This window comes from Pelophylax lessonae (genome assembly GCF_965119305.1).
Source record: "Pelophylax lessonae genome assembly, chromosome: 5".
NCBI classification, from domain to species: domain Eukaryota; kingdom Metazoa; phylum Chordata; class Amphibia; order Anura; family Ranidae; genus Pelophylax; species Pelophylax lessonae.
In genome coordinates this window covers 401,077,193-401,096,890 of record NC_138772.1, presented here as the reverse complement: position 1 = coordinate 401,096,890, position 19,698 = coordinate 401,077,193, and the positions used below count along the sequence as shown (strand labels likewise).

General features: G+C 39.1%; 1 protein-coding gene across 1 annotated transcript in view; it reads right to left on the bottom strand.

Moving 5' to 3' along the window:
- Positions 1 to 19,698, bottom strand: part of LAMA3 (laminin subunit alpha 3) — a 244,360-nt gene that overhangs the window by 198,497 nt on the left and 26,165 nt on the right. Inside the window, exons 3-4 of the mRNA XM_082258666.1 lie at positions 10,489 to 10,606; positions 7,029 to 7,147 (exon numbers count right to left, since the gene is read on the bottom strand). Of these exons, the coding sequence (XP_082114792.1) occupies positions 7,029 to 7,147; positions 10,489 to 10,606 (237 nt within the window). The remainder of the gene's footprint in view (positions 1 to 7,028; positions 7,148 to 10,488; positions 10,607 to 19,698) is intronic.

Sequence of the window (19,698 nt, the reverse complement as noted above, 5' to 3'; positions counted from 1 at the left end):
TATATTCCCCAGCTGATATATAGGTCTTGATTGCGGGTTTTTAAGCCTACTACCACAGATGTTGTGAGATTATTATACCATTTTTCCATTTTTCCATTTCAATATTTTTATTGAGTTTTCCAGTAGAAGAGAAAAAAACATTGTCGGTGTTGAATAACAGTGTGGTTACATTCTCTATTATTTTCTTTATGAATAAAAATGGCATGGCAATTTAAGGCTTCACAGGAGGGTATGGTACAGTGCATCCGGAAAGTATTCACAGCGCTTCACTTTTTCCACATTTTGTTGTTGCAGGCTTTTTCCAAAATGGATTATTTTCTTCAAAATTCAACAAACAATACCCCATAATGACAACATGAAAAAAAATTGTTTGAAATCTTTGCAAATTTATTTTAAAAAAAAGGAAAGAATCACATGTACATAGGTATTCACAGCCTTTGCCATGAATCTCAAAATTGAGCTCAGGTGCATCCTTTTTCCACTGATAATCCTTGAGATGTTTATACAACTTGCGTGGAGTCCACCCGTGGTAAATTCAGTTGATTGGACATGATTTGGAAAGGCATACACCTGTCTATATAAGGTCCCACAGTTAACAGTGCATGTCAGAGCATAAACCAAAGCATGATGTCCAAGGAATTGTCTGTAGACCTCTGGTACAGGATTGTATCCAGGCACAGATCTAGGAAGGGTGCAGAAAAATTTCTGCAGCATTGAAGGTCCCAATGAGCACAGTGGCCTCCATCACCCATAAATGGAAGAAGTTTGGAACCACCAGGACTCTTCCTAGAGTGGGCCATCCGCCCAAATTTAGCAATCAGGGGAGAAGGGCCTTAGTTAGGGAGGTGACCAAGAACCAGATGGTCACTCTGACATAGCTCCAGCATTTCTCTGTGGAGAGAGGAGAACCTTCCAGAAGAACAACCATCTCAGCAACACTCCACCAATCAGGCCTGTATGGTAGTGGCCAGACTGAAGCCACTCCTCAGTAAAAGGCACATTACTGCCCGCCTAGAGTTGGCCAAAAGGCACCTGAAGGACTCTCAGACCATGAGAAACAAAATTCTCTGATCACTTGAAACAAAGATTGAACTCTTTGGCCTGAATAGCAAGCGTCATGTCTGGAGAAAACCAGGCACCGTTCATCACCTGGTTAATACCATTTCTACAGTGAAGCATGGTGGTAGCAGCATCATGCTGGGGGATGCTTTTCAGTGGCATGAAGTGGGAGACTAATAAGGATCGAGGGAAAGATGAATGAAGGATGTACAGAGACTTTCTTGTTAAAAACCTGCTCCAGAGTGCTCTGGACCTCAGAATGGGGCGAAGGTTCATCTTCCAACAGGACAACGCCCCTAAGCACACAGCCAAGATAACAAGGGAGTGGCTACAGGACAACTCTGTGAATGTCCATGAGTGGCCCAGCCAGAGCCCAGACTTGAACCCGATTGAGCATCTCTGGGGAGATCTGAAAATGGCTGTGCACCGACTCTCCCCATCCAACCCGATGGAGCTTGAGAGGTCCTGCAAAGAAGAATGGGAGAAACTGCCCAAAAATAGGTGTGCCAAGCTTGTAACTCAAGAAGACTTGAGGCTGTAATTGGTGCCAAAGGTGCTTTAACAAAGTATTGAGCAATAGCTGTGAATACTCATGTACATGGGATTTTTCTTTTTCCTTAATAAATTTGCAAAGTTTACAAACAACCTTTTTTAACATTGTCATTTTGGGGGATTGTAGAATTTTGAATAAAATAATTCATTTAATTCCTTTTGGAATAAGGCTGTAACATAACAAAATATGGAAAAAGTCAAGCACCGTGAATACTTTCCACATGTACTTTAACAGGAAACAGGACAAACAGAGAGGGTGAATCTCCTTAAAGTGATACTAAAGTCTCGCTTTTTTTTGTTTAAAAATAACAAACTCCTCACCGGCGCTCCTGGCCCCTAGCTCCTGTCGAGTGCCCCCACAGCAAGCAGCTTGCTATGAGGGCACCCAGGCTGAGCCGCAACTCCGTGTGTCCATTCAGACATGGAGCCGCATTCGGGCCCCTCCCCATCTCTGTCCTGATTGGCTAATTGACTTTGATTGACAGCAGCTGGAGCAAATGGATGGCCTAGTCACTTGTGCAAATCACTGGATAGAGATGGGGCTCAGGTAAGTTTTAGGGGGGCTGAGGGGGGCTGCTACACACAGAAAGTTTTTATCTTAATGCATTGAATGCATTAGGATAAAAATCCTTCTGCCTTTAACAGGGGCACAGACAGTTATAAAAACTGACAAGTGTTCTAATTCCTCTCCATTCCATCCAAAACTAAAAAAAATGTTTTGCCTTTAGTTGTACTTTAAAAATGCAGCATGCTGGATATTTTCAAAAAAGCACTGTGATACATTAAGTAACAGCAGGCCCAACTGACATTCATAGATTTTTAGGTACTGCGGTATTCAAATCAGTTGGACAAGTAATTGAGTTTTTGAAAAATGCCCCAAATTCTTCCTGCTCGTAATCAGAAGCAGGAAGAGCAATAAAGAAAATTGTACCTTCCAGGATCTCCTTAAAGATGGAAAAAAAGTTTTTATTTTTTTACTAGACATTCAAGGACAGTAAGCGCACTGGTGTCAGGACTTGTATTTTCTTTAAATGTTTGATCTTGTAACTGATGTTTATCTTGTAACATGCCATCACATAAAAATGACTTTTTTAAACGAGTCAAAAGCAAGCATGAAAATGTTTTATTATAATTACAAAAAGGAGGGTCTGCCAAGTTTTGGCAAGCCTGCCTTACTACCATAAAAATCAATTTATACACTTGGATAGGAAAGAATTGAGGAGACTATTATTACACATATAGAATACTCCACCTCTACCATCTGTTTCTTCACTCCTTATGTGTCTGGGTAACACAAAGCCATGTTAAAAGAAAGTCTGCTATTCTTTGCATAATGGAAAGGAATTTTTACTCCAAAAAATTATCCTTTTTTCTGTAATATAGGACTTTAAAAGATACAGGTGCATAGAACGATTCCCATGCTGTACACGACTGAAAGAATCTTTACCCTCGAACACCTTTTCTATTCAAGAGATCCTGCTTGTACAGATTTCTAGGCTGATTATTAATAAGGCTTCACACCTCTACCATACATCTCCAGGAAGCTCACTGGCCCTTTAGCAGACGGGTTACCATTGAAGATTTGCAGCTGGTGTCAGTAAGCAATTATAAGAGAATGATATTGTTGGGGTTGATTTACTAAAATAGAGGCTGTTTACCTCGCAAAGGGTATGCTCCCCAAAAAATAAATAAAATTCTGTTCAGTTTGAGTACCCAACCACGTGCTAGGGAATTAAAAAGGAAAAAAAGAGGAATTTTGATAGGACATGTGTTGATAATCAAAGCAAACACAGCTACATCTTATTCACCAACAATAATTTTGCAAAAGAACCAATTCGCCTTTCTGGATGGATTACAGACATCCAGAGTCTGAAGGGTTTAAAGTGTTATTAAAGCCTCGTTTGTAAAGAATTAAAATAACAAACATGTCTATACCTAATTGCTCTGTGCAATGGTTTTGCACAGAGCAGACCCGATCCTATTCTTCTGGGGTCCCCCGCTGGTGCTCCAGGACCCTCCTTTTCGGCAGGTGCCCCCACGGAAAGCCTCCATAGAGGCACCGGTGTGTGCTCTCTCCCGAGTCTTGCTGCTGCGTCCATTGACACAGAAGGTGGGCCTCTGCCCTGCCCCCAGCTCCCGTGTTACAGCTTTTGATTGACAGCAGCGGAATAATGCTACCAATCTGTCCAATGAGGAGGGAGACATCGGCGGGAGCCGCTGCTCTCATCCATGTCGCTGGATCGGGCTCAGGTAAGAAAAAGGGGAGGTCTAGGGGGTCGAGTGGCACTCTGAAATCAGGTATAGAACGGCATTCTGTTTTATAAAACATAGAGACTGGGGCACATAGCATAACAAAACACACAGGATTATATGAACATATCACAGTGGCTTAACAACCACTTTAAGGCTTTAGAACCAGTTTTAAACAAGTTCACAGCTGCATTTGTAGTCACAAGCTTGTTACCGTTTTGATCAGCTGCCTCCTGCCTGTAATGTAAAAGTGACCTGGGTGGCTGTAGAGTCTCCAGATTACTTTTTCAGTGCTTGAGGTGTAAACTCTAACTCCACCAGCCCCCCTTAGCAGATGAAAGGGGAGACCCCTGATGTCTACATAAAAAGTACCAGTCATGTTGTAAAGGCAATAAAGTTAAATTTTAAAAAAAATGTTAAAAAGGGAACACTTATTTTTGGGAGAACTATGTAGACCTATGGGGATCTTCATCTGGTTGTTTCCTTCATTTCCATTGGGGGGACCCATGAGAACTACTAATCTTCTTGACTGTTAACCATTTTTGGAGTTCCATAGGACTATTTCCTACTCAACTGTAAGTCGGAGTTCTTCCTTTCCCCTCCCTCCTTTCCCCCCTCCTCTTTTTTTTCTTCTCTCTAACAACCTTCTCCCTAGTTTCAGACATCTATATGTATTTCTCCTGAGAAGCGAGTGTTGCCTTTTATAAGTATTTTATATTTTTGGATCATCAGTTATGTCTTGACCTTTGCAATCATAAAAATTTAAGTATATATGTGTGTAACTTTGCCTTACACAAAAATTTTTAAAATGTGCGTAAAATTTGCTTAATGTTCAATAATAAATTTTGTACTTTTTATACTATTGGTTTTTGCCTCGTAAAGTCCCTAGGACATTTGTTTCTTTGTATTCTTATTTAGCTAAGTGTCTATTTCTTTAGAACAGCCTTTCTCAAACTTTGACAAAGAGGAACCCTAGAAATAATTTTCCGGTCTCAGGGAACCCCTGCTAAATATTACTATATCTAAAACTCATACGTTAGTGTGATGGTTAGTGGGAAGAATGCTCCTTACCCTTGTAGTCAGAAAGAAGAACTAACTCCTTACAGATAGCTAAAAAAATCAGTGGGAACTTATCTGAGAGGTGGAAATTACTCATTGCTAAAGGAACCCCTAGCAACCTCTGGAGGAACCCTGGTTGAGAAACCCTGCTTTAGAAGATCAACCCCAGTATAGTCTATAATATGCTTTTAGATATTAATCTAATAAAAATCTCAAAAGAATGCATGCGACTTACACACATTCCTGCACCTGCATAGATGTGAACCTAGCCTCACAAGGTCTCAGGCAGAAGGAGTTCTTAGGCCCCTGTGGGCATCCTATGTTCCATTTAAGCAGTTAATCTCAAAAGAACGCTTGCAACTTACACACACTACTGTACCTGCATAGATGTAAGCCTAGCCTCACAAGGTCTCAGGCAGCAGGAGTTCTCAGATCCCTGTGGGCATCCTATGTTCCATCTAAGCAGTCAATTCTAGATTGATCCCCTGCTGTGTCAGATATGACATTTGTGTCTGCTTCAATTTTTTTCCATCTTGGAGGAAAATCAGACCATGTAATGCCCTATTGGTGGCCAGATGAGAACAGATGAGCGCCCCTCATCTGGTCAGGTTAGTAAAAGTGGCCTTGGATGCAAACTTTTTGCATTCGGTTCAATGAACCTGAATATATCCAGATGTGGGAGGATATAGGTGAACACTCATCTGGCCGGTCATTGGGTTACATTTCAGCCTGTTTTTGAACTGTGTAATCATGAATCTACAAATGGACTGATAGAACATCCATTTCACAGTGGCCTCACCTGTCCTTACTCTATCCAAAAAGAACATTTATTAGAATTAGAACTTTATTTTAAGAGTAACTCTACTTTCATGGGAAAAATAGTAAATAAAAAATTTAAAAATATAGCATATACAATTGCTACACAAGTCATATTGTAATTGAATTGGCAATAACAATTACCTTTCCTTTACAATCTGCAGAACTTTAATTTCCTGTAAAATGCAATACAAAATGCAAAGCTGGAGGTGTTCTGTACACAGATGGTGTACAGAACATCCCACAGAAATGTCATTTCCTGCTTTTGTGATTGGATTACTGATTTTCCCAGAAGTCTGTGCTAGGATACAAGTCACATTTTGGGCAACCCCTGCAACAAAAATTTTAATTTTGGTGAGATACCCCCAAAGGGAAATCACATCTAAATGGATGCAGACACTGCCACTTTACTCATTAGAACCATGCAAATGCAGTAACTGATTGATAATTATAAAGTCACTCCTATTCATATTCACTTTGGACATGGATACAAACAAACAGCTATTTCTTAAGAATAACAAAAGGTAGGAATCTGCAACAAAGTTTGGTAAAATCTCTACAATGTACATAGGCCACCCAGAGGGGAATATTTTTTTTCCTCAACAAAAGTGGAGTTGCTCTTTAAGTCAAACCAGTACAAAATTAATTCTGGTTGACAGTTATGGGTTGTTTTTTTTTTTTTTTGTTACTGAAAAAGTAGAATTCTACTTACTGATAACTAATTCATACTTCAATGAAATGTTTAAGTGGATCTGTAAATTTCATCTAATGCTAAACATATTTTTGTTTGACTTTTGTGGTAAGTGGTAGCTCATTACAGATTGTAAACAGGAAATTAGGAGCTTATTTAAGTGTAACTAAGTAAAGCAGAACCTCCTCCACTAAATGTATTATCTAAGTCATCATTACCCTCTAATTACAATTCTGTCTGACAAATACATCAGTAAACATAGGCGATTTCTCTTATAAATCCTTAAGGCATGGTAGCCATAGGAAATGATCATGTACAGTGCTGTACATTGAAATAAACTGATTGGCCCCTAGGGAGCCCCTTACCAGTATATTTGAATAACTAACTACAATTTAATACGGCCCATTCTAAGTGGTATTTCAGCATTATGAAATAAACTAGATTATTGTTACCGTACATTCTCTTTGCCAGAGAGCCATTGTTCTGCATGCAATAGATAACCTGTATTAGGCATTACAATGGGTCGTGAAAAGAAAAATGCACCCCATTAACAGGAGCCATTATGTTACATATATGAATGGTTATTGAACTCTTTACTTACTTCTCCATTTTCTAGAGGGACAATGCGAGAATATTCCGTTGTGCAAATTACATCATCGTCTTTAATAATAGGTTGTTTGGTCTCCTTTCCAAACTGATGTAAGCAGTCATGTTTAGAATCTAGAATGAGGATATTTTTTTTTTTTAAATAGCAGATTGAGCCATGGTTATTATTTCATTACATTAATTTCCCCAAAATATGTGTATTGCTTTACAATGATATATGATTTAACTAAATACTAAATTTAACTAAATACTAAACAGTAGAAACTACTATTGGGAAAAACAAGAAGGTATCTTGGGGTCTTCATACATGTACCCTTCAATTTACAGTTCCCGAGTAAACCCAGGGCATTTAACTATGCAAATGTGTTCATTTTACAAAGTTTAGTTCCAGAGCACCCTTCTCTGAGCACTTACCATCTTACATTTTAGCACAAAATTTAGTACATTATTCTGACACCAAATCCTATTCCAAAACATAACACTTAACGTGTATGTCAAACCATTTTTGTTACTCTTTGAATAGAACTCTTTTCTATATTTTATAGCATTAGGATCATGGTTGCATGGCCACCTTTTTGGCAGTTGTACTGCCTGCCATATGTGACAGGGGTTCTTATTTTTGCTCTGGCGTGTACAACCCTCAGTGGCTGCATGCTATCTTTTAGGTGGGTGGTAAAAGCACAGCTCATCCACCTGGGCTTTAACAGTAAGTAATAATAGGTATCCTAAGTAAAAGGTATGCAACACAACACATCTTTTCTAGATAAGGATTCCCTGCTTGCAGGTAACTTCTTTTATGAAATCCATAATGAAGAAAAACTCAGAATCCAAAAAAGCTCATTACATTATATTCTCATACAAAGGTAAATTTTAAAATGACATAACTCAAGAACACTGGATTATATCATCACATTGACTTATGGTGTAATATTTGATTGTGCACAGTCTAATGTTGATGTTCTTTCTCCATGGATCTCGGAGTGCAGGTATACACTGGTGCTCACAGGTAAAATAAAAGCAGATGTCTGGTGCAGCTGTGCACAGAAATCAATCAGCTTCCATTTTTTAGCCTAGTTTAAAACTAAGGCCGGTTTAAAATCATGCAAGTTCAGCTGAACTCGCACTATTTCCAACCGGCATTTTCAGTCCGACTTCGGGGGCAATTTCACAGACATCTGTCCGTGTTTCTATTGAAAACTCCTCCCGAAGTCGCCAAAAGTAGTGAAGAAACTACTTTTGGAAATTGGTGCGGTGCCGCAAAGTCGGCGTCGCACCTATTCGGATGGTGCCATTGCCGGCAATTGGATCTGATTTGACTTGTCAAATCGCATGTCAAAACGGACCAATGTGAACGTGGGCCCATTATTAAAGTTTGATAATAAAGTTATAAAGTTTGATAACAAGTTGTAGTTAGAAACTAATTGGGAACCATGCACAGTTGCACCAGATTCTGAGTGCTACAGTTTTTAGTAAATTCCACTGACAGTGACTATGTACACTAAATTTCCCTTTTATTCCCACTGTTTCAGGTACCTCTGTGTTCATTGTTTCCCCTGTCACCGTTAGTATAAAAGAAATGGCGGATAAATCTTTTTTTTTTTTTTTTTTTGCTGGAATTTCATAAACCAGGACACTCAACAACAGGCTGAATGGGATTAATAAACCATAGTCAGACATTGTGCCAGCAAATCCCTCTTATTCTTGTAGAAGACATGATTCAACACCTGTGCCTGGGTTCAGCCAATGACAAAATCAACACTCTTGATATAGCTTATACAGTATATTTGTTTAACTGGAGCACTTAAAGGAAACCTGTCACAAGTAAAACATGGAGGCTGCCACCATGACCTCATCTTCTTAAAATGCTCAATGCCTGTCTGTCATTAAGAGCCTTCCAGCTCCACTACTTTGAGACACTTACCATGGACAGGTGTGCAAAAAAGGATACCTTACTTTTCTTTTACTTGCCCAGTTCTTATACTTGTTTTGGATCAGTGGCTCCGAAATATTACAGCCAGTGAATCAGATGACAGCCAGGCATCTAGCATTTACAGAAGAAGGTTATCAAGCAGCTCCTGCTTCTCTCACTCTTAGAATGCCTCTTAAAACTCTGACAATAATATTCAAAAGACCTTTACTTTTGATTGGTCATCCAGCTTTCCATAAATTGGTATAAATTTAACCCCTACTTATTGGTCATTATAGCAGTTATTTTTTTCTTGCCAATTAAACAACCTCCTGGAGAAAAAAGGAGTAAGCATTCTACCTAACTAGCACAGAATGGCAAACACAGCCCCTTCTTGGCCACACTCAGTTGAACTAACTAACCCTTTGTCTTCAATTGTACATTTATAAACACTGGGGTAAACGAGACTTCCGATCAGGGTGGATAAAAAATTAAGATTTTTCTTTAAAAATCAAAAAAAAAATCAGATTTTTTAAATTACATTTTTTAAAATTTTGAATACATTTTTTAATAAAATACTTTTGGAGTAAAAATCTATTTAAAGATCATTTTCTATTTAAATACATTAATAATTTAGTTTATTCGGGATGAAATGGAGCTTAGTTATGTAGCATGAGGCTGTATATTCTACAATATTCACATTTTTTGGTAAACTCGTTCAATGAATCCAAGCTCTGCAACTGCATTAATGCATTCACGCAGTTTTACACTAACTACCAGCAAGAATGAGTCCTTACATTTAAAAAGCACCTGTCATTTCAGATCCATCATGGCAGCGCCTGTTAGCGGGCATCCACTCACCTGCTGCCGCCACGTCCCTTACCTTGTTGTGTCACTGCCGCATCACCAACTGTCCCATTAAAGTAAATGGAACTGTCGGTGAATCAACAGCGGAGGAGCAGATGCAGGACAGAGATGACAGTTGCTCTTAAAAAATTATGATTTAAATCGAGTTAATTTAAATCATGCCTTTTTACTAGTGATTTAGAACAGCTTGATTTCAATCAAATCTACCCTGCTTCCTATTGATATTGATATACAGCCAGTGAGGGGCTATCAAATAAAAGTTATCTGGGCAGCTTTAGAGCACCCCCCCCCCCCATCACTTTTTGGGGCTGTTGCAGCCTCCTTCCCCCCATCCTTTGTCTTCTCTTATTTTACTCATATAATATAATTCTGTTTAACTAAAAACCTAATAGTAATACACATTCCTCAAAGTGGCCAATAGGCCTTAAATTCTAAAAAAATTTGTATAAATAAAGACTCATGTCATTTAAAGTCTGTTAGCGATTCTATGGCTATATTGCACAGTCAACTTTATACATTTATTCAATGGCTGATGTTGGCCTAAGGTAATTTTGGCCGGTTTACTATGCATTATAAACTGCATTGAAACTCATTAAAAGAATTCTGATATTTATATTTTACTAACGTTTTCCTATTAATGCCTATATGAATGTATAGAACATGGAAAATAAATAGTACTTACTAGCAAAGTATTGCCAAGGCATGTAAGTGTTTCCAAAGTCGGTGGATCTCTCTAGCACCCAAAGATCAGGACGAGGCGAATTGGCAAACTTGATGAGAACATAAGCCACATGGAAGAGCTGAAAGTATAAACCCAAAAATAATATAAACTACTATTGTTGGTTAAGACCAATGCAAATGTTGGGGTTTGTAAAACCTACAACACAAATGTACACAGATTTGAAGTAGTAGATTAAATGTACATTAGGCCCTATGCTGTGTTCACTTCATGAGCCCCCTTCATTTTAATGACCTCAAGTATACGGGACAGCATATAAAGGCATTTGTTTTGTATAATCATTAAGCTGAACTTTACAATATATTGCAGCTCTGTAATGAGTACCTAAATCTAACCTGGTATCTGCCTTTCACAGTCACTGTACAGCAGGGCTGGAGTGCGAGAGGAAGAAGCAGTACAAGGAGCCAATCAGTTCATGTTCTGTCAGGAAGCATGCTGATAGGAGCAAAAGCAGAGTGACAAAGAGAAGAGCTCATCACTGTGCTGCTTTTCTATTCATTGTCCAGTCACAGTCTGAGGTAGGTCCAGGATGACCGGGGTTGAATGATGCTGACCATCAAACTGAGGACATTTAGCAGCAGAAAGAAAAACTGCAGGGGGAATCTCTGGACGGCAGCAGAGTAAAATCTGGTTTTGGTATTTTATTTTACATCTTATTTATTGCTGGAGTTCCACTGTGCCACTACTGTGGAGAGGCAAAGAAAAAAATATACCAACAGTTACAAGAACTTACCAAACCATGAACTGGATAAGCTTTACAAATACAAATACATGATATCTTCTACTCTATTGTGGTATTGGGATATTGGATATAAATAATAAATAAATGCTTTTTATATTATTTTAAACAAATTATACTTGTGACTGATCTATGGGAGTTACCATTTAAAAGCCCAATTTCCCTCTTTTGTCAAGGACGGTGTCTATATAGTACATTTAAGGCTGGTTTCTCCCAGACTCTTTGGCTCCCATTTCCATACTACTAGATTATAGTCCAAGAAAAAAATATACCAACAGTTACAAGAACTTACAAAACCATGAACTGGATAAGCTTTACAGATACAAATACATGATATCTTCTACTCTATTGTGGTATTGGGATATAGCCCGTTATGTAGTAGAATATAAGAAAGAGGGGCTTCTATAGCCCCCACTTTCCTATGGGATGGCGGAAGGGGGTAGGTTTAATAAATTTAGTCATAGGTTTCCAGCCATTTTATCCCCTTCTTTACACTGAAGGTTTGACCATTTGACTTCTAGACCTCCCCAGCTTCCCTTTCCCGCTCAAAAAGCCCGCTCTTTTGGGTATCTGGGGAAGTTAGGCTGGGTATCTGGGGAGTTTCTGGCCACCTCTATATTTAGCAACAAATGAGGTGCCTTCCCGCTCTTTATTCCCGCTCAAAGTGCCCGCCAAAAGTGGTCTTGGGGGCTATTTAAGATCGGCTTCGGTCTGGAGAAGGCTCAATCTTCAGGACATCTCAACTCAGCGTTTCCCTCCCCCCCCTCCCCTTTGGTTTGTCGCGGCCATAATTATTATCTGGTTGGGTCACCTCTGCTTTGCAGAGGGGGACGAGAATTTGGATGTAATATATGGATGGTTTTATTTATTTATCTGGTTATTTTTATTGTACAACCTGAGTTGTTTATGACTGGTTTGTGGTTTGTAATATTATGTATATTGGTTATTTATTATTATATTGGTAAACCAGTAATAAACGTCCGCGCCTTATTATTTCCAAACTGACAGTCTGTGTTGCCTTATTTAATATTTGAGAAACTATTTAAATAAGATAAGCAAGTCACTCCTTCCTGCCATTCCATATAGGAGTCCACAAAATGCTTGACTGCATGATGCTATGTACCATTAACAATTGAAATCTCATTGTGCCGTGTTGTGACTTTTAAAAGGTTTGGAACCATTGAGCTAAACAGTAAGCACATGGCAGTGTTGGACATCTGTGGATTACATGTGAATAACAGAAAGCCTTGAAGAAGCAGGGTGTATATACCGCAAAACATGTCAGCATTTCTTTGCATGATTAGATGATATACCATGTGTTGATGTCATTGTATGTGTAATATGTTTTTGCTCTATATGGCCCAGTTGTTTGACCGTCTGTTAGATATAAATAATAAATAAATGCGTTTTTTATATTATTTTAAACAAATTATACTTGTGACTGATCTATGGGAGTTACCATTTAAAAGCCCAATTTCCCTCTTCTGTCAAGGACGGTGTTAGTGTCTATATAGTACATTTAGGGCTGGTTTCTCCCAGACTCTTTGGCTCCCATTTCCACACTACTAGATTATAGTCCAAGAAAAAAATATACCAACAGTTACAAGAACTTACAAAACCATGAACTGGATAAGCTTTACAGATACAAATACATGATATCTTCTACTCTAGAAGGGATATAGCTCGTTATGAAGTAGAATACAGGAGTCCACAAAATGTTTGACTGCATGATTCTATGTGCCACTAACAGTTGAAATCTCATTGTGCCGTGCTGTGACTTTTAAAAGGTTTGGAACCATTGAGCTAAACAGTAAGCACGTAGCAGTGTAATACACCTGGTAGTAGGCTCCTGATTCATTTACAAGGCAGTAACACCCATCCAAGAGGAATGTGTTTGGAATAGCATGGCACTAAGCCAACTGTACAATGTAGCTCTGCTGATTCATGTTCTTACTTGAGTTTGCTGTTATAAGTAGTCATGCAACAATCACACTGCTGCCAAACATCAAACAGGCCCACTACTGCCAAGGCATAAAACATTTATAAAAGATTAGAAGTGTTGTCAAGTAAGAAGCGTCACATTGTAGGCACACTGGCATAATAGTCATCTCTGTTTTGAAATTAAACATTTAGAGAAAGTATACAAGCAAAACCAAGAAAAATATAAAAAAATAAAACACACTATGCAAGTCTCTTATTTTGGCGATACATATCTTGGCAAATCCATGCACATTTGCAATGTCACATTTGCAACAAACCTAAGAACACTGGCTAAATACACTGATGGTAACTGTCACAGCAAGCAAAAGCTAGGGAATAGTCAATGGATTGATGTGAATGTACAGCATGTTAAGTGCTGAATAAATTGTCAGTGCTATAAAAACACCTGTAATAAACAAATAATCAAATACACGAAAGTAATTTAATTGTTTCAATGTTCATATTATTCTGCTCAAGTACTGAATCCAAATTCAATTTCAGCACCCTGGACAGTGGGCCTGCATTAGCGCTATAAGAACAATGAATGTAATTGGCGAATGTGCTATGAATGGGTTGAAAACTGGGTGAAAATTATAGTGAATATTTTTTGTTCAATGTAATTTTATTGCATTTCAAATGAAGAGAGATAAGAGGTACAGGATGTAGAGAAGGGTACGGCCCAAGAACATGAGAAGTTGTATGATTTGGGATATAGTGGGGACAGTTGCTCCTATAGCACTTTCGCCTAGCAGCACTAGGGTTGCTGGTCCAGATACCAACCATGGCATTGCCTGCATGGAGTTTGCATGTTGACCCTGTGCCTGTGTGGGTGGGTTGACTGATACTGACACCAACAGTGGGGTACTGTTCTTTCCACTGAAATCAACAATGGGGCACTATTTTTTCACTGACAACAACAATGAGAAAAAATTCCTTTTACTGATATAAACGATTGGGCACAATTCCTCCCAGTATTACCAATGATGGGGCACTATTCCTCCTCCTACTTACCATAAGTGTTATGTGAATGTTTTACTCCCACTTACCACCAAGAATTATATATTGTCTACTATGACTGATGCTGGGGCAGTTTCTACTCACACTGGCCACAGCCTGGCCCTCCTATGATCTAAAGCACTGTAATCTGTCCTTTTATTTAGAACAGGGGTCTTCAAACTATGGCCCTCCAGTTGTTTGGGAACTACAATTCCCATCAAGCCTAGTCATGTCTGTGAATGTGAAAGTTTTACAATGCCTCATGGGATGTGTAGATCCACAACAGCTGGAGGGCCGTAGTTTGAGGAACCCTGATTTAGAAGGTTCGTAGACCCCTACCATATAGTGACAATGCTGCTCCTCCATTCATACAGTATGGCAAGTGAGTGTTCTCAATCTAAGCATGAAGTGTGCTACTGGCAGGATCAAGTGAAAATAAAGGGGAAAAAAATTCTGGAAAAACAAAAAGCAATGCAACCACAACGTCTAAGCTGCAATTACGTTTTACCAGTACTTTGCTTCCAATATTTAAAACACTGAGCCAAAAAAAAAAAAAAAAACCTGCCAAACAACTAATTGAATATAAGCATAAAATATAACAATGTAATATTAGTAGTACAAAGAGAGAACATCTGTAAGTGGAATATAAAACTGGCTATTACAGAAACTAAAATGAAGCTATTTAAAAGAACCCTACTTATACTATTTATATGGAGGCTTGTTAGTCAGTATGGGTATTACTCTAAATCTGTAAGCAATGTAAGTAGATGAATTTGATGCCAACCATTATACATAACAGATGTTTGGGATTTTGTGCATTATGCTGAAACCGTCAGAAAAATGTCAAGCTGCATTTACAGTAAAAATAAGAGACTTCTTTAATCATGATATAGTATAACAGATGGAATTATGAGTATCTTTAATATCTTAGCCAACATTATTTTGACTTTTTCAGAAGAATTAACAAAATTCAAGTAAAATTCCAGCTACTTTTGGATAGAGTAGGGAAAGGGTTAGAATACCATTGCATAAAACAGGGGTTCTTAACCTTTTTGAGACCAGAGCCCAGTAAATCCTTCCAAGACCTTCCATGCCTCAACAGTAAAGAATAAAATTTAGTTTCACACCATACAAGTATTGGAGTGCAAAACATGTTTTTAAAAGCTAGAAGGCTTTGGACTGGGCTGGGAGTCACTGGGAAGAGGGGAATTGTGGAGTGAGTTAGGGTACTCTGCAGCCAACTTGGTTGCCATGTAGGGGATGAGGTTTTTGAAGGGGGCTGATGAGCCATGTGACTGATTGGGGGGGGGGGGGTCTGCAGCAGGCTGGGGAGCACTGTGGTGGGAGGCTGGATGGCACTGTGGGGGGTTTGAGGATATTGTGGAGGGCTCTCGGGAGGCGTGGGGGTACAAAAGGCCGCTATGGGAGCCAGGGAGCGCTGTTAGAGGTTGTGGGGTATTGTGGAGGGCTCTGAGGGGGCTTAGGGGTACAGCGGGCCAATATAGGAGGTTTGGGGCACTATGGAAGCTGGGGGGCACTGTGGGAGGTTAGAATATCTGCAGCTGACTGGAGGCCCGGGAAGAGGTAGGCTACAGCCTGACAGTTGCCTTGGCTTGGTGGTGGAATATGACTAATATAGAAGATGTTTTTGTATTTTATGGTTCCTATTTTCCTGGATATTCTCTGTTCTTATATAAATGTTTCCCTCAGTATCTCTCTTTTATGACTATGTTTCTTTATCTCTCCAGTATCGGAAAATCAGCTTGACATTTGTTGGGTTTTCTGCATTCCTTTCCATTTGGCCATCCCATATTTTATGTAATAAAAGGCTGCAAGTCTCTCCTTGTCAGAGTTCATACTGAACTAATGATTCCCTTCACCTATACTCATAAAGCTTATCTAGTATGAAGGTTTAAGGTCATTCAGACTTCAGATTGTTCTGTTCCTGTATGAGCCACAGAAAGAGGAAAAGCTTAGCAACCAATACACAAAAATATACATTGACAGAGGATTATATCAGGAGTTCTCTGAAAGACAGTTCAGTAATAATCTACAAAAACGTTGAAGAATGTTTTAATTAAAACTGTTTGAAATAGATACAGTATCTCACAAAAGTGAGTACACCTCTCACATTTTTTTAAATATTTTATTATATCTTTTCATGTGACAACACTGAAGAAATGACACTTTACTACAATGTAAATTAGTGAGGGTACAGCTTGTATAACAGTGTAAATTTCCTGTCCCCTCAAAATAACTCAACACACAGCCATTAATGGCTAAACCGCTGGCAACAAAAGTGAGTACACCCCTAAGTTAAAATGTCCAAAATGGGCCCAAAGTGCCAATATTTTGTGTGACCACCATTTTTTTCCAGCACTGCCTTAACCCTCTTGGACATGGAGTTTACCAGAGCTTCACAGGTTGCCACTGGAGTCCTCTTCTACTCCTCCAGGACGATTTCACGGAATTGATGGATGTTAGAGACCTTGCGCTCCTCCACCTTTCATTTGAGGATGCCCCACAGATGTTCAATATGGTTTAGGTTTGGAGACATGCTTGGCCAATCCATCACCTTTACCCTCAGCTTCTTTAGCAAGCCAGTGGTAATCTTGGAGGTGTGTGTTGTGGTTATTATGTTGAAATACTGCCCTGCGGCCCAGTATCCGAAGGGAGGGTTTCATGCTCTGCTTCAGTATGTCACAGTACATGTTGACATTCATGGTTCCCTAAACTAACTGTAGCTCCCCAGTGCTGGCAGCACTCATGCAGCCCCAGACCATTACACACCCACCACCATGCTTGACTGTAGGCAAGACACACTTGTCTTTGTACTCCTCACCTGGTTGCTGCCACACACGCTTGACACCATCTGAACCAAATAAGTTATCTTGATCTCATCAGACCACAGAACATGGTTCCAGCAATCCAAGTACTTAGTCTGCTTGTCTTTAGCAAACTGTTTGCGGGCTTTCTTGTGCATCATCTTTAGAAGAGGCTTCCTTCTGGGATGGCAGCCATGCAGACCAATTTAATGCAGTGTGCGGCGTATGTTCTGAGCACTGACAGGCTGACCCCCCCTACCCCTTCAACCTCTGCAGCAATGCTGGCAGCACTCATACGTCTATTTCCCAAAGACAACCTCTGGATATGACGCTGGTCATGTGCACTCAACCTTTTTGGTCAACCATGGCGAGGTCTGTTCTGAGTGGAACCTGTCCTGTTAAACCACTGTATGGTCTTGGCCACTGTGCTGCAGCTCGGTTTCAGGGTCGTGGCAATCTTCTTATAGCCTAGGCCATCTTTATGTAGAACAACAATTCATTTTTTTCAGATCCTCAGAGAGTTCTTTGCCATGAGGTGCCATGTTGAATTTCCAGTGACCAGTATAAGAGAGTGAGAGTGATAACACCAAATTTAACACATCTGCTCCCCAGTCACACCTGAGACCTTGCAACGAGTCACATGACACCGGGAAAGGAAAATGGATAATTGGGCCCAATTTGGACATTTTACCTTAGGAGTGTATTCCCTTTTATTGCCAGTGGTTTCAACATTAATGGCTGTGTGTTGAGTTACTTTGAGGCGACAGCAAATTTACACTGTTATACAAGCTGTACACTCACTACTTTACATTGTAGCAAAGTGTCATTTCTTCAGTGTTGTCACATGAAAAGGTATAAAAAAAAAATAATTGCAAAAATGTGAGGGGTGTACTCACTTTGGTGAGATACGATAGATAGATAGATAGATAGATAGATAGATAGATAGATAGATAGATAGATAGATAGATAGATAGATAGATAGATAGATAGATAGATAGATAGATAGATAGATAGATAGATAGATAGATAGATAGATAGATAGATAGATAGATAGATAGATAGATAGATAGATAGATAGATAGATAGATAGATAGATAGATAGATAGATAGATAGATAGATAGATAGATAGATAGATAGATAGATAGATAGATAGATAGATAGATAGATAGATAGATAGATAGATAGATAGATAGATAGATAGATAGATAGATAGATAGATAGATAGATAGATAGATAGATAGATAGATAGATAGATAGATAGATAGATAGATAGATAGATAGATAGATAGATAGATAGATAGATAGATAGATAGATAGATAGATAGACTTTTCTTAAACTTTTTGAACAGGTTTGCTGATGGAAAAACAAAATGGCACACTAAAGGCCCCAACTATTTTAAAGTAAAACGCCAGGTCTCTGTGGCCCTACTGGGTAGATGCATTCCCATTTTTTATCATGGTGCCTGTTGTCTCCGGGACAAAAAGTGCGTGTAAATAAAAACATTCAGTCCAGTCAACACTAGAACAGGACTAGAGGGGAAATTTCCTCAAGGGGGTACCTGTTCTGATGACAGCTGTCCTCGTACATTGACCAGATTTTCCTCCCACTTTCTGTTGTATTTCTGTGACATAAACTGATGAGAATTCTCTCCAGTGGGGACACACATTTAAAATGTGACAAAGTTTCTAAACGTCTTCCACTTACAAAATTAAACAAAAAAAAAAAAAATGTTTTCCCGAGTTAAATCCAAATGTCCAAACTTAATTGGATATTTTCCAATGAAAAAATATTATTAAATTACAGGATCCTATGAGGTTGATTTACTAATGTTCACTTTGCAAGGGAAGTTGCACTTTGCAAGGGAATTTTCCCCACCAGAACTTAGTGAAGGATGTGAAACTCTCCTTGCTTCCATCATCCAATCAGGTGCAATCAAAAATAACTTTTTTAATTTTACTTGCATGTTATTGGGTAACCTTTCTTATAACATGAAACTTCACCTTATTCATTTAGCTTCGGGGCAAAGTGCATACATGATTTGTTTTCATAAATCAGCACCTGTCAAACTCTGCATCCATCTGGTTGTATTTTTACAATTTGGGTACATGTATATGTCTCCTATAGCCATCACCGTGGATGCCACACTATGTTGGTTTGTGCTTGCGTATGGCCCTGTTTGTCCTGCTGGGCCATCGTGGATCCCAGACCCACAGCTACCAGGATACACATTCCCAGCGGCAGCCAAAGGAACATGAGCAGAACACGAGCATGCGATTTCTTTTTAAACAGATTTAAAATATGTATCGCTTCAACCCCTGAGGAAGTGAACGATTGTTCACGAAATGCGCCGGGCTACCTACCATGGATTGTTCTATAGAACTGTACTTAACTATGAATATATAATATACTGTGTATAACATCACAAATCTGTTTGACAATACAGTACTTGTCTGTGCTTACTTGTTGAAATTGTATGTGCCAATAAAACTTGCATTTAATATCTCATCACTGGGCATGATGCACCTCATTTAAAGTCCCAAGGGCAAACCTATGCAACTTTCTATTTTACAGTTTGGGTGGGTGACCGGGTAAAACCGCAGCTCAGCCACCC